This window comes from Pezoporus flaviventris, unplaced genomic scaffold (assembly GCF_033815535.1).
Source record: "Pezoporus flaviventris isolate CSIRO_AGI_PZ_B2104156 unplaced genomic scaffold, CSIRO_AGI_Pfla_v1 ptg000035l, whole genome shotgun sequence".
NCBI lineage: Eukaryota > Metazoa > Chordata > Aves > Psittaciformes > Psittacidae > Pezoporus > Pezoporus flaviventris.
In genome coordinates this window covers 14,682,462-14,698,191 of record NW_026892583.1, presented here as the reverse complement: position 1 = coordinate 14,698,191, position 15,730 = coordinate 14,682,462, and the positions used below count along the sequence as shown (strand labels likewise).

The 15,730-nt window shown below is 37.5% G+C and overlaps 1 protein-coding gene across 17 annotated transcripts in view; it reads left to right on the top strand.

Annotated features, from left to right (window-relative positions):
- The window catches only part of NUMB (NUMB endocytic adaptor protein), a 99,503-nt gene that overhangs the window by 68,134 nt on the left and 15,639 nt on the right, over positions 1-15,730 (top strand). For 10 of the 17 annotated variants that reach the window (XM_061462688.1, XM_061462687.1, XM_061462690.1 and 7 more), the window contains exons 3-4: positions 7,557-7,631; positions 12,837-12,914. In XM_061462688.1, the coding sequence (XP_061318672.1) occupies positions 7,557-7,631; positions 12,837-12,914 (153 nt within the window). The remainder of the gene's footprint in view (positions 1-7,556; positions 7,632-12,836; positions 12,915-15,730) is intronic. The other 7 variants (XM_061462693.1, XM_061462694.1, XM_061462698.1 and 4 more) reach the window with 2 other exon arrangements.

Here is a 15,730-nt window from a genome sequence, read left to right as displayed (position 1 = left end):
TTTTGTCTGAAATGCTTTTTCAGATGTCCCCCTGGATAAGTAGGTTTTACTCATACAAATGCACTTTAGAGTAACTGGCCTGTGAAATTTGTGTAAGAAAAATAAGGTCATTTCCCACTACTTAACTAAACAAACCAAACATTTGTAAGTTGTAACCAACCAGTTGTGATAAACAGAATATTAACAGCTGATTGCTGCCTGTAGTTCTAAAAGATGCCACAGTTGTATAGATCTTGAATCAATTTAATTATTTTTTTTTCTGTCACTTTCATGGTTTTGATGGTCGGTCTCTTTTGACGCTAATGCCTGTAGCCTGAAAGCTTACTTGCAATTTTTATTGCATTTATTCCAATTGGAAGACTAAGATATCAGTGAGAAAAATCCTTGTGGAAAAGTAACAAACCACATTTATGTTTTTGAATCTGAAGTCCAGGATTTGCTGCTGAGTGTCTGCTATCATGTCAGTTAGCCTTTCCACTGAATTTTGATTTCTGTGTTAGTGGTGGCCAATAAAAATTGCATGGCTACAGTTGTACGTTCGCACCCAAAAGAATTGACTTTTCAGAGTAAATACTCTTTAACCATTTCCTACCCAGTCCTTGCTTTGGTGGGGATGTTTGGAGGACACTCTATTGCCCTGTATTAAAGCAGAGATAGAAGGAAAGAGAACAACGTGTGCCGAGCCCTGTAGAGTACCCTCACTGGGCCTTGCAAATGTCAGTTCTCATCTCTGGGGTCCCTGTGACCCAGCAGTGTGTTATGTCGTTAGGCTATTCATGGCCCTGCTGAAACCACTATCTGCAGGAAATAGGCTATTCCTGTCACTTTGCGGTGTGCTCTGCCCCACTCATAGCTGCCCAGTTGTCCTCTTAATTTCAGAATTAACAATGAACTTTATTGCTTGATGTCAAATTTATAATTCTCATATTAAAAATAAGTTCTTATTTTTAATCAGTTTATAAATACAGCTTGAATGCCATTTTCTTCCTCCAGATAAGAAAGACTGGTACACATCACAGGTAACTGTGGCTTTTATTTATTGTTAAATGCACTTCTAACTTGAAATAATAGTAGCTGGGAAAGAGTTTACCAGCATGTTGATGCTGAAATGCCTTTAAGTCAGCCATGTGATATTTTTGACTCTGAAAGCTTGAGATGCTTGAATAGTCTTTGGAAACTATGTTAAGTATTTTTAAGAAGTTAATGTGACAAAGCTGCTGATTTCTGAAATGTTGCACAGCCTTGCACCTTAAACACTACAAATCCCTACCTCTTAAGGCATGAATTGATGTTAGCAATGCACAATAACCACTCCTGTTGAATGCTAACCAGCAGCAAGCAAAGGTATTTTTAAAACCCTGCAGTATTTTACACCACACTAAAAAAGCTTGAAGACAGCTAATTATAAAAGAATGATGATTATAACAGGAGGTGTGACACTTGCCTCCAATATATTCCTGTGCACAATTAAAAGTAATGTAGTGCAATTCCTAATCTTTAAACTTTTCACACTTGGGTCCAATCCTTTGTTTCCGTAGCCTTGCAAACAAGAAGTTTTAAATGAAGCTGACTCAGTTTTCAAAACTCCTATCCTTGACTAATGTCAAATTTCTTAAATTGCATAGTAAACTTCAAGTTGTTTTAAAGATACGACTATTAATGTTTAAAGCCATAAAAATTATTTTGATGTCGTTGCAGATATATTTATTTGGAATGTAATTTGGGTGTTGGAAATAAGCAAGTTCTCATTGGGTTATGCTTTTTAATTTTGGTTGATTTGTTGTTTTTTTTTTAAATTATGGAATTTCCAGTGTCATAAACGGAAATGGTATTTTTTGCAGAACATGAAGAAGAGATGCAGTGTGTGCCTGTGCAGTGTGTTTTAAAACTTTGTGCTATCAACACTTGATTTTCTTTTAATACTTTTTAAAAAAGACGATTTTCAATTTATTTACTAAAGCTGAATTCCTGGAAAAGTAGGAATGGCACATTGGAGTGAATGATGAAAACCTACGTCTAACAGCACATACGTGTAAAGGGGCCGGAAGAAATGAAATGGTGGGTTTAAGCCTCATCAAGGGAAATTTAGGATGGACATTAACAACAGCTCAGCAAAACAACCTCCCTTTCTAACAGTGAGGCATTTAAGCTACAGAGTAGGTCTACCCTATTGATCTCCGGTTGCAGCTGTGTCATAATACTTCAAGGCTGACTTCTCTGATGTAGATGTGAAAGTAGACCCTGCCTTGAGGGAAGTGCCTCTCTGCCATGTTTTAGGGATTTGTGGGAAGATGGAGAATATAGCATTTGTGTATCTGGGATTGAGCTTTGCTATTTCATATTCAAAAGTTCTAACTGGAAATGCTTGTTCACATTGATACATATAATACAAGAACCAGTGAGTGAAGTGCACAGTGTGACTTTTAGCTGGGTGTGATGTGGACAAACATGGAGAACTACTGGTATCGATACTGCTTAGTTTCTAGAGTCAGATTCTTTTGACTTACACTATTCGGGGACATTTAGCAGGCATAGGCTTTTAACAGCTCCTGGTCTGGGGAGTTTAACAGATGGATGAGACATTTTCTGGTGACTTAGGGAGGTGGAAGAAGTTGGACCCTAAGGACATGGGTAGCATCATAATTAACCTGTAGCAAAATTAAGCTTAATTTGTTGATGCTTAATTATAGAGTTTGTCTGTGCTTCTACAGCTCTGTCTAAGCAAACATCTGTTTCAAACTGATAAATTATAAAGGAGGAGCATGGGTGTGAGAGAGAAAAGGAATAAAGTAATTGAACATTGGATTGTAAATCTTTCAGAAGTCAGTGTAAAAGTAGCTCAGCTTTAAGACGTATCCAGGCTTTTTGGATTTAAGCTTATGTCTAGTTTCAAGACAGCATTTCACTGTGAAAATGGAGCTCAGGCTTTAATTCTCGAGGAATATTCCGGAAGTAAATGTATATATGAAGATGCCAAGTAGGTGGTCTTACTGTTACAGATTACTGTTACAAATAATACCAATAATATAAATAGTACTTACACAGAGGAGGAAAGAAGAATGTAGCTTGGCTTTAGGAGGAATATCAGGGAAAGGGTGCTGTGCTTCTGTCTATGGCAGCTAGTTCCCTAGAACAGGACACCTTGGCCAAGACTTAGCGAGCTCTTTTTCTGCATCTGTCTAGTTTCAGATGTCATCCGAAGAACTTAATCTATTTCTGCAAACAAAACGGGGTATGTGAACATCTGCTGATAGGAAACTTCAGTGATTTGTGTAGCTGTGTCAGTTTGGAAGAGAGACTGTAATAGCATATTACCAGGCTTGAGCTGGCTCCACTGAATTGTGGATAATAAAACTGGCTCCACTGAATTGTCCAGGTGGAAGGAATTCTGGTGAAGGATCTTTCTCCTTGCCAGCTATTATTGTTGAACTTTGAAATTTTGAAAACTGAGTTAGCTGAGTATTTGTGAAAGAAAACGAAGAACAAATGTCAGGGCAGTATTTCTTGTACTAGGACGTGGATAGTATTTCTGTTTTGTTTCTGACTTGATACATCACCACTTAATGTTCTCTTAGGAGCAATTTCAGTGGCATATATTTGGGGGAAGGCAGTTAGGACAGCTTCACCAGAACCACTTGATATGATAATATAAGTTGTTCATTTTTAGATGAAGTTGGGAAAAGTTTAAAATGTTGGAAAAGACTAAATATTCCCAAGCACTTCTCAAGTTCTAAGGGCATTTTGCTATGTGGCAGTTTAACTTGTTTCTGTGCTGAGCACTTTCTGTTTGACTTGAAAATGATACTGAACACCACCATCTGTGAACAAGAACATAAAGCTCAGAGGAGAAGAGCAGTAGAGTTTTTGCTTACTTTCTCTACCATCACCTCTTTTTTTTTTTTTTTTTCCTGGAAATGTTAATATAAGCAGTACTTCTGTTTAAAAATGTTTATGTTTAGGGGCTGTTGGAGAACCCCTGAAGTGTTTTATTTGGATTAGAGGTCTTATTTTATGTTACTTTGTATGTGGAACTCTGCCCACGAGGATTTTAGCTTTATGTAAAAAGCATTGATGGTTAATTTCTAGTATAACACTTAAATCTCTTATAGAACATCTTAAGGCTGAGAACTGCTGATGTCATGACTATCATTCATTGGTTGCTATGGAAATTAAGTAGGAATGCGTTCAATATTAATATTGCATTCCTACTATGTGCACTTTCATGATGGAAAAGTACTTGCTTTCTCCAGGAATGCTAGCTGCAGTGATCCTTGCAACAAGGACTGCTCTTTTCTTGGGTGCCCTCTTCCTTACTGTTCTGCAGACTCATCAGCCACCATTGTACAGCTTAAGCAGTTCACACAGATTTTGTGCACTCAGTATAGGTGTCCCAGTCCTTGAGTGTGTTTGTGGTAATGTGCTATAGAATCATCACAGAATGGTCTGGGTTGGAAGGGACTTTAAAGATCATTAAGTGGAAGGTGTCCTTACCTCCCCTACCATGGTTGCTCAAAGCCCCATCCAGCCTGGCCTTGAATGGATTTGCATGAGATATTACTTATATAGGCCAAATTGCTGCCCAGGCATTTCACAGTGTATTTTTTCTCCTTTGGTTAGAAAGGGAAGTTCCTTTCAGAGATCCTGACAGGTTTTATACAGAAGTGTTGTGATTCGCTTATCTGCTTTTTAAAGTGGTTTCCATGCAGACTCTTTTTTAGAAATAAGCCTTAAGTCTTGAAATGGGACCTGCTGCTTGGCTAAAGCAAGAAACACTGCTAAAAAAAGAGGATTGCAGTATTCTGATTATACAGTTGAAAGTTATTTTTACAAGAAAGAAACTTAAAAATACATTGGTACCTATAAGGAATTAACACCCTAGGAAAAAAAAAGAAAGATTTTTGACGCTGCCTGTAAAATGTGCAAGGCCACTGATCCTGATAGCAAATAGCTTCTGGCTATTGCAAAAATAGTGCAATGGGAAGAACAAGGTTTTTTTATGAAGGGCTTAAAGTGTAAAATGAAAGTACAAACAAAGCACCTTTTGTCCTCTGTATCATAAAGAAGTATTGTGTAGCAGTGTAATTTCTTTTATAATTCAGAATTGATTGATGCTCAATGAGGTCTGTGGATTGTACCCCTTTGGGGTGCATAGATGCACTTGATATGTGCAATAATGTCCCCATTCACTGGAGTGGAAGCACTATTGAAAACTGCGGCTGAACTTGCTGTCTCTAGCAGCAGTGGCATGACTGATTGCTGAAGGTTGGAGCATGGGACTTGAATAGAGGTTTGGCAACACAGGGGAAAATGGTTGTCTGTTTTGGAGTGTGACATGCGGCAATATTTACCCTGCTCTGCTTCTCCCTTTTCCAAGCAAAAGGCAGGTTGCCAAGTACAGGGACTGAATGGTTTGGATCTTCACTTGGAAACATTTTGTGTGCACTGGGGTAAATGAGATGTGCAGATAGCTCTGGAAATCTGAAAGTTTCCTTATACTTGTATGATGCTTAATGGTCATGCAAACTAGATGGCTCATTTCATACATATGTCTCTCTGTCCTTCATAAAACTGAGCTTTGTTCCTGTCTGTATCCTTCCCGTTATAAAAAGAAGTTGACAAACTTTCCTAAGTTGCTAAACCCCAAAATTCCCGTGACAGATATGCACAACCGCAGAATTTCTGCATCTCTGGTATTTCCAGAGGTGTCACAGCAGAACCAAAGATCCATCTGCTATAGCTGTTGATACAAATATGTACTTTTAGATGCATAGTAAATACATGTTTAGTTGTTACTATTTGTATATTTTTAGGATTAAAATTTTCTAGTTAGTGTATGTTCTGGAGAAATGAAGATCTTGGCAAGTGTTCAGCAAGCTTAGCTGAGGGAGTACAGTTGCTGTTTTGGCAGCTCCAGCATTCAATCATAAGGCTTCAGCCTCACAGAGCTCATTTTGGAAAAGCTCTAAAGTGTCAGATCTCTTTTATTTACCTTCTAGTTTCTATGCCATTTTTCAAGCTGTTCTACAGCCGTGAGGAGTGTTTTAAATGAAATTCTGCAGAATTGGTCCATCCAGATTTACTTTGTTTTAAAAATGCCGCAAAGGGGGATTTAATGTTAAAGCCCTCTCTGACTTAAGATCTTTTAAATCTTTCAGCAGTTTAATGATGTGTAGGGTGATATGTAGTCTCCTGTTTGGAGCTTCTTTCATTGCATGAAAAAAAATTGATTATGAAATTTTTAATAAATCTTTAAAACAGTCCTAGTTTGTCCTTTTAGCTGAATCATTTGTTCTTCAGATAGAGAGCTTCAGTATGGTCTTAGATCATGAAACCTTTATTGTCCATCTAGTTAAGTATGGCATCCTATTGAATGAAACAAATATTGGGGGATTTCAGATAACTTATGACAGAACATTCTGTGATGGAGTGGGACTTCTCAGTAGATTACTTAACCTAGGTTTACCACTGCATTAAGTGACACCAGTATTGATTATGATGTTTTAAAACCATTTCTTCACTGTAGCTAGTCTAGAATATGTAAGAATTGTTTGCAGTTCAGCATTTAATGCCATATAAATTGGGGTGAGACTGCTTTTTACAAAGATTCAGAAAATTTAGTAGTTGTTACGGTTGTCTTCAGGAGTTAAGTACTTTGAATAAGAATATAGATGTTTTAGAGAGCATTTCCTTCCCCTCTCAAAAAGAACTATGATTGGAAAAGGTAAGGAGAGATTGGACAACTTAGAGGGCTTTTTTCCCTGCAGAATGTAAAATGAAACTATCTACAGTACCCTGAGCACTACAGTGATTGCTTTCTCTGTAGGCTAGTATTATTCTGGGCTACTAATTTAAAAGCTTTGAAATGTGCAGTTTCTATTCACTGTTGCTTTGCTATTTTATTTGAACTAGTGCTTGCTACATAGAAGAATATACAGAAAAGTGATGTTTTTAAAAACTTTTTATCAGAATGATGAATGTTTCAATGACCACGTTAAGAGCCTAGTGTTGTAATGAAGATAAACAATTTTGGTTTCCAATTTTTAAAAAGGAGAAGTGGGGAGGAGAAGGATGCTTTGTTTGCAACATTGGAATTTATTCTATTTGGACGTGAACATTCAAATATATTTGGTTATCTTGCTATGTAGTATAATTTATTTTTTTTTATACTAAATATACTGTTATTTAAAATAATTTATTCACATTCATCTGTATATTAACTTGAGGTTTTCATGCTCTGCTAGTACAAAAAAGTGAGTAAAACTCATGCTGTGAATAAGCAGGAATATGCAGTTCTACATGTCAATTTTTTTTTCCTCAAGTAAGGAAAGTGTGTCTTTCCCTCAGAATTTCTAGATGTATTATTCTTTCCAATTGATTCTGGTGCCTCATAAATACAAAGTCAAACAATCAAACACAAGTCTCAAAAGAAGGCTAGCTAAGTGCTGTTAATGTCTGTCATCTCAGCTGTGGAGACGAATTCAGAGATCGGATTTTTAAACCCAGGGAGTTTAAAGAGCTACTATTAAGCTTTTCTCCTCCTCCTCTCTTTCCTGCAGTACTTGGGACATGTCGAAGTGGATGAATCCAGAGGAATGCATATCTGTGAAGATGCAGTGAAGAGACTGAAATCTGTATGTATATTTGTTTCATGAAAAAGTTGGTTTTGGGGTTGTGAGTGTTACTGAGAAAGTCCATTTGGCAGCAGTGCCCCAGCTGAACACTGAACTTTTGACCCATGTTAGAACAGTTGGCAGGTTTGAGAGCACTGCTGCAGTTAGGGGGACGTGCTAATCTGATGATGAGAGGGAGAGAGTTACAACTGTTCTTTCTACTTGCAGAAACTATTCGCAAAACAAATGTGTAAAAGTCCTCTGTGACCTTTCAGACTAAGTTGGTACCCACATGGGACTTCAATCATTGTTTTTTAACAGTTCTTTCTCCCTCTCTCTCTTTTCCTCTCCCTCTCTCTCCCTCTGTTGCCTGCCACTTTAATAGTGACTTAATTCACCATTATTATACAAAATATTACTTGATTTAGGCTGCTTTTTTCTAATGCACTGCAACATTGTAGTCATGCATGGAATAATCTGGCTTGCATCTGCTCAAGGTGTCCTGAAGGCTACCTAATTCTGATAATGTCATGAAGTGGGCTGCTCTTAGTTTGGCTTCTGTGAACGTTTGCTCCTGTACATGGCACTCGTTCAAAGCTCTTTGTATTTCTGTGGCTTATTTGAAGAGGTCTTGTCATCTCTTTCCTGCAGTAGTAGTATCACCAAATCCTGCAGAAATAGCAAACTCTGGAAAGGCAGTGATTAGTATATCAAGGAAGTAAGGATAGAACAGCATAGATGAGAGCACAAGAAAGGACATTAAAATTTGAAGTTTGAGTGGAGATAGAGATCTGCAATCCTTTGCATCACTTCTGATGTGTCTACATTCTGTAGAATATCGTTAGTGGAAGAAACTCTTGTATCCTTGCAGCTCAGCAGAATTACTCAAAAGTAAAAGTACATCAAACACTTCTACTGCACCTTTGCTAACTTTAAGATATCTGCCACTGGACATCACTTTTTTCTCACCAAATGTGAGAGCTCAAATGGCTTCCAATTAAACCTGTTCCTCCCTTCTTCCTAGCACACAACAGAGGATTATAGGTCATCTTTTCTGCCTTCTGTTGTGCTGCAAAGTTTCTGAATTGGTTTAGTGCTCTGATTAAAATCAAGTCTTTTCACTTGTTTCTCTCTCAGCTAATGTATATCAACCTGTTAAAGCCGCATCCCATCTGTTCCTATTCAGTCCAGCAGTGGTTGGTGATTGATTTTTATTAAAAAGGGCCACACAAAATATAAATGAGTTTCTTTATTCTATGGATTTAGTTTATGTAGCTAAAAGTGCAAGTACTGACCACATAATGAATTGCATCTGTTTTTGTCCCATTCTGGTTTTTGTTCTATTAGAACACTTTCTATTGGCACACCAAATAGCACTGCAGTATCTACTTTGCAGGTTCTCTCATTCTTTTCCCTGGGGAGCTGTGCTGTAGTTGTTTTCTAGTTTGTTCGTTTTTCTATTTGTTTTTTGTTTGGTTTGTGTTTTTTTCTTAATAAACTTTAAGCCTACAGGGCAGCTAAGTGTAGCTAAGCATGTAAATAATAAGACAGTAAAAATGAAGCACCCAGTTTCTTCTGGAACCTGGATAATTCCAGAATTGTGATTCTTGATAACCTGAATTATTGATACAAATGTCAGACTTGGATATCTGACTTCTACAGTGCTTTTTCTGGAAGTAAATAATTTCATTTCCCTATTCTATGCTATGTCATTGTTCCAAATTGTGGATTACATTGGTTTACCCATTGTCATAAATTCAGTGTTTTTCCTCAGCTAATTTTGATTTCTTCTGCTGTTTGAAGGTTTTGATGTCTTTATATAAATAGGACGCAAGTGTGCATCTCCTGCTGTGTGCATTGCCTCCTTTGTCAGTGTTGGAAGTTCAGAACCAGAGGTGAAATTCTCATTTATCCCCAAGAGGAAGATTCAGATTACTGAAACTACTTTGTGCAAGCTAGTTGCTAAACTCTGTCAGATCCAAGGTTCATTTGGAGCTGCTCACTGCAACTCAACCTCTGCCTACCACCCCCAGTATGTAGGTTTTAAACGGGGGGCGCTTTTTAGGACTCTACCATTACTGAAAGGTCTTTTCTGTACAATATGCTTTCTTACTTAACAAAAGCCAAATGACTAGCTGATGTTTCAGCATGCAAGGAATTTGATAAGAAACCAACTTGTTCTTTTGGTAGTCTCTTGGATTCACAGTATCTGGTTATTTGATGGGCTTCCTTGGTCTTGAAAGAATTACAGTTTTGAGCTGCAGAGCTCCAAATGGAATACTAGCTTAGGAAAATTGGACTTCACTTTTCATATGGTTAAACTACATCAAAATGTAGTTTAATCTTCTTGTAGTTTAATCTTTATTGTTTTTCTCTGCAGGAAGCATGCAGGTTTTATAAATCTAGTCGATAAAAATAAGAATTGTTCAAGTACGTGTATCTTGTATCTTCTGAAAATGAAATTCTGTCTTTATTTAATAGATACTTTTTTTTCCTCTTAATTGTTCCTCTCCAACAGTTGGCAATTCATTTGGGGAGCTTAAGTCTGTTCTTTTTTTAGGGTTGACTAATGAATTTTTAAAACATTTTATGGGATTTGTCAAGAAGAACATAGAACAGTGGTAATCTTGGGTTTAGCAATAGTTTAATTTCTTCTTTGCTTTTTGAAAGAAAAGATGCAAACAAATCTTTGTCTCTTTATTTGGGGAAATAACCTTTCAGGTTTTCTTTGTTGCCTGCTCATTTAATGTGTGGTAATTGGTTTTGAGCATTGCGTCTCACAAAACTTGAAACCATATGATGGTGAGCATTTTATTCAGGCATTGTTTAATTGACAGCTGAGTAAAAGAAGCCACTTTTAGCCAGAGAATCCCTCATCTATATTATATTGTTGTTATATAGCACACCAGCAATACTATAACATGCAGTTTGCAATGTTGCTTAGAATGAATGAAGACAAACCTGAGTTATGTCCCTGTCTTCTGTCCAATGAAATGCCACTGCAGTCTCATAGATTAGAAACCCATGTATTCAGCCATCAGTCTATTATTAGCGTGGGTTTATATTACCAATGGAGCTTGCATTTTTCCTTAGTAGGGATGTATTGCTGACTGTGAATGTTTCATATCTGGTAGGATCCTTGTATTTTTATGCTAAGCTCTGATTTCTTCAGAACCATTTCACTGAATTTAAAATATTTAGCACAAACTGGAAAGGAACTTTGTGAGGGCCCTGTAAGTGTATTTGACTCAGGTATGGGAACATTATATAAAGACAAATTGTACTCTCTAATGTCATGTTTTGATTTTAAATCAGCTGTAGCTTGTATTGGTTTCTAACTTGCCACTTTTTGTTTTAAATGATGCATTTGTTTTAATATATGTTCTTGTTTTAGCAGGTAAAGAGACAGTTTAATATTTTAAAACATGCATTAGTTATCTCTAAACTACACTAACTTAGTGTTGTTTAAAACCCATTTTGCATGATGCCTTTTCCATTAACCTTGTCTAGTTTATTAAAAAAAAAATAATCTTAACAAGCATTTTGCTGAGAGCAAAATTAACCATCACCTAAAAATGAGGTAGCTTCTGGTGAATCTCTGAGCTTTTGCTGTCTTTAAAGGCTGTTATTTAGTCTAATGCAATACTCATTGCTCAACTTGGCAGCAGCATCCAACCCCTGCTCATTATGTACACAAAACTGTGATTAATCCATTAGTTTTTCCTCCTAGTTTTCAGAGTATCCTGTTCAAATACATAATCATTCCTGCCTCTAAAAACTAAGCTTTAAGCTGACTGAACGAAAGAGATGTTCTTTATACAGTGTCTGAGTTGCCATAAATATATTACAGATGATTGGTAAGAAGTTCCATGGATGGACATCAGGCAGAGAGGTACACAGCAACAGAAATCAGGAAATGCAAAGTCGAGATTGACACTCCCTTCTTAACTTTGTGTTTCCTGGCTTTTGTTGGCTTGCGTCAGAACCATAGCTTTGTTTTAAATATAAACTTGTTTAGCAATCAATTCTTGAGACACTGCCTCAGGATACTTGTAACAATATTTTTAATGTAGTATTGTTATCAGCAATCCACAGGTTGGAATTGCACAATGTTAATATGGGGTCAGGGGCTGTCACAAAGTGTCATCTGCAATTCTCCACCTCCTCGCTATTAGTACTATGCCATAGCTTTCTTACAAGTGAAACAATTTGGAAAGATAGCAGGAGCAGCAATATGCTTCCTGTCAGCTTCCTCCAACGCAGTGCAGCATGTGGCTGTGCTCGCAGAGCGCCAGGGCTTGCTGAAGTGTTCTCTCAAGAGATTGGTTCAGATCTTGCAGTTTTCATTGTCTGGTAACAAAAGCAAGCCAGTAAACTGAACTGCGTGCAAATATGCTTACAGTTGTGTGCTGCCTTCTTTGTAATGTGAATTGGGCAATCGGTATAATTGCTTCCAGGCTGAAGAAATCTGGGGAGTTGTAGTTCAACTTTTAGTATCTTTGCACCCGCTTAGCTGTCTGTCCCTGTCCAAGCTGAGTTTAAAGGGTCTGTTCAGCCTATCAATTGAGTTGTAGAATGAATATCTAGTATTTGTATAAACATTGTATAAAGCCTTCCAAGGTTTAGAGAGAATGAAAGAGAAAAGGATCTCACTCCTGTTTTAGTTGTACTGCAAGGTAAGGTGAAATTCCTCACTGTACAGAGAAGACTGCATAAGATGTGAAGTGTCGGAGTAACATGTAAACCAGAGCAACAAATAAAAGGAATAAAATGAAGCAGTGTTTAACACTGCTTTATACCAGCCGTACATGCTTCTCCAGTTTACAAAGCATTTGCCTGGGGGGAAAACTGATCAGTGTAGAGCAAACTTGACTGTAATTCTGGAGTTAGAAGTCTGCATTTCACAAGAGCCCATACAGTATTGTTTTACCACCATATCTGCTGCCAAGTTTGGTTTATAACCTAACTAAAAGGGACTAAACAAGGAAGAGTGAAAATAGAGTAACAACTTTGCATGAAATTGGGGCTAAGGTTCTCTTCTTTCCACCAATTTCAGGGCAGTAGTTGATTAGAATTGTGTGCGTGCCCTTTGATCTGCATTTTCATGGGATTATTTTCACGTTTGCCTGTCGCACCTTCTCATGGATAACTCTAAAAACCCCTTCCTTTCCCTCCGAACCCTATTCTTGTGTGTGCTTGTTGGTTTGAAACCCTGGGACATTTTAGCTACCCACAGTAATAGCGCTCGACTTGTCCCCCCTGTTCCTCCAGGAAAGGAAGTTCTTCAAAGGCTTCTTTGGAAAAGTAAGTTTAATGCCTTGTTTGTGCTTGCACTATAAGGAGTTACATCCCTGGTATAGCACTGTCATAAAATCAGGGTGTTGAGAGTCCCCTAATCCATTTCAGAATATTTGCTGCTAAAACCGACTTGGAAATACGTTGATCGAGCAAAGAATATGGTTAAAAAAGCAACCTGAAACAGAAACTTAAATCCATATGGGCTGTATTGGAAATCCGGTGTTCTGAAGTTATTTGGTCTTCCTTAAAAAAAATGTAATTTTACCTTTTAAACCCTTAAACTTGTGCCAGCCTGCATCACCTGGGCAAATACATACAGAGCAGTTGGGTCCTGTGCCCTGTGCGTGCTTCATGATTGACTGCCTGGCACCATGAGTTGACCTTCAAATGTTAGTGTTGGGAGAAAGCAGTGTGCCTACTCTTGCTATCTCTTAAACCTTTCTTTTTTGAGCACAATCCTAATTCAAAGGTATATGAAGATGAGACCAGGTGTTTACCTACTGTGTTTTTCTAATTGCAACTCAACTTAATAACCAAGAAATTCACTGTTCCATCATTGAGGACAGTGTCTTAGATACGGTAGGCAGTACATATAAACCTCTTAAAGAGCTCTCTCTCTCTCTTACCTCTCATCTGTGCCCTACCTCTGCATTTAAAATTCCTGTAAAATGTTTTCATTTAGTTTTTGTATAGAGTTAGTCTAAGATACGGCTTCTGAAGTATCTTTTTATAAAATGAATCTTGTCTTAAATAGAAACTAACAGGTTTGTAAGTTCCATCCATATGAAAGTCTTTTTGAGCATATTATTCTCTGGTCACAGATTTGTTTTGGCTCTGCTTAGGGAGTAAATGAGTTTTGGGGCTTTTTTTCACCTTTCACTCAGATAGGGATGCATGTCATACAGGGTCAGCTGTTTCCCCAATTCAGGTTTTTTTTCTATGATCTGTGAAAGCACCCATCTGAAGTGTCATGATGGTAAAGTAAGAGGCTCTTAATTTTTAATTTATTTTCTTTTAGGGCCAAAATACCATGGGTGGGAGATCTGCCAGATTAACTAGATCATTTGTATATGCAAATGAAATTCCAGAGCAGGAGTTTATAGAGACTGGAGTCAAAACATGCCATTCGCTTCACAACCAAAAATGCTAAATACTACTTAGTTTGTTTAAAGCAGTACCTCAGCCTGATCAGATATGTTGGTTCTCTTTCTGCCTATTGGTATTAACTTATGTTAGGGTACATGAGAAAGCAAAGATATAGAAGGACAGATGTTTGCAGAGCACTTAGATAAAAATCTGGTTTTCATTTTTTTAATTATTAAACCTTCCAACTTCCCTATTACATCTTAGTTGCTCTTTTATGTAGTCTGGTACTTTACTACAGTCTTGTAGATTTGCTTTGTCTTTTGTTATAATATTTCACCGAAGAGCGATCTACTGCTTCAGCCTGTGAAGTTTCATTAATTAGCACTGAAACCAATTATATCCATAGTATTTAGATATCCCCACAGCATCAGTATGGCAGTGCCTTTATTACAGCTTTGCCCTACAATGTTAACCCAAGTCTGGGGAAAACAGCAAAAAAAGCGACAGCTGTTCTATTATTAATAATTGATAAATACTGATAACTCTAATATCTTTTGGCTCTTCATCTATAATTTCCCTGCAGATGCTTTGCTTTGGGATTAATTTAATGTTCCAAACTGCAGAGCTGCTTCAAACCCGCTAACAGCTATCAAAGAGTCAGTCTAGACAGATTTGCTGCTTTCTCTGTCCATATTTTTCTCCCCCTAAAAGGTAAATCTGACAGGTTTCTGTTTAGAAATGTCAAGTATTTAGTATTGGAAATACTTTCTTTTTTACTTTAAATAAAAATGAGAAGTCTGTTAATCGTTCCAGGTTAGGCTTCTGCAGTTTATTTTGCATAGCATATGCAGCATAACCAAATCAACTGCCTTTTTAGGCAGCTCTTCGTATTTTAAGGCTAAAGCTTTTCTGTTGTAATGAATAGTAGTACAGATTCCATGATCTTTCATATTTTGCTTCCACTGAATGCATGCATTTCTTGTCACACAATATTTTATACAATCTGAAATGAAGAATTTTCTTTATATATGCCTCAGACTCCAGATACATCTTACAGCTGTTTTGAAGTCCAAGGATAGCATAAACTAGGCAAAAAGATTAGAAACAATTTAGAAGTGTTTACAAAATGCATTTTGGGGAAACTTTAATTTTGCTCTGGTATCTTTAAAACTTCATTTCCCACCTTATAAGTGCTACTTACCTTGTCTTTTTTTTTTCTTGTGGTTGCCCATCTCTAGGGCATTGCCAGCTTGTCAGAGAGGTTTCCCTCGTGCCCATCCTACAGTGGTCCTGCTTTATTTTCAGTCTGTGAGGACTGATGCCTCCCCTGCCCTCCTGAAAACCTCTGAGGACTCTGAAATTGGTCCAGATAACAAATTTCATAATGACACAGATTTCTGACCTCCTAAGTACTGAGCAGCAAGATTTCTATTGGGGCTGACTCAGCAGTGACAAATCAGGCTCCCAGGAGTCAGTACCACACATGGCTCTACTCCAGCAGTGCTGTCATCCAAAAGCTCTTGAATATGAAGACAAGTTACTGATATGGGTGTCTAGACAAGTCGCTTGGTAGCAACATTTAAGACCCACTGTTCCAATGGATATTGGCTATTTGCTTTGAATAATGTTTGGAGTCACGTACCTTGCAGTGCTTATTAGATAGGCTGTAATCCTGCGCTATCCTGCTGTGGTAGGCTGTGAATGCCTGTGATAGGGGTTCATTTCCCATGCAGTAT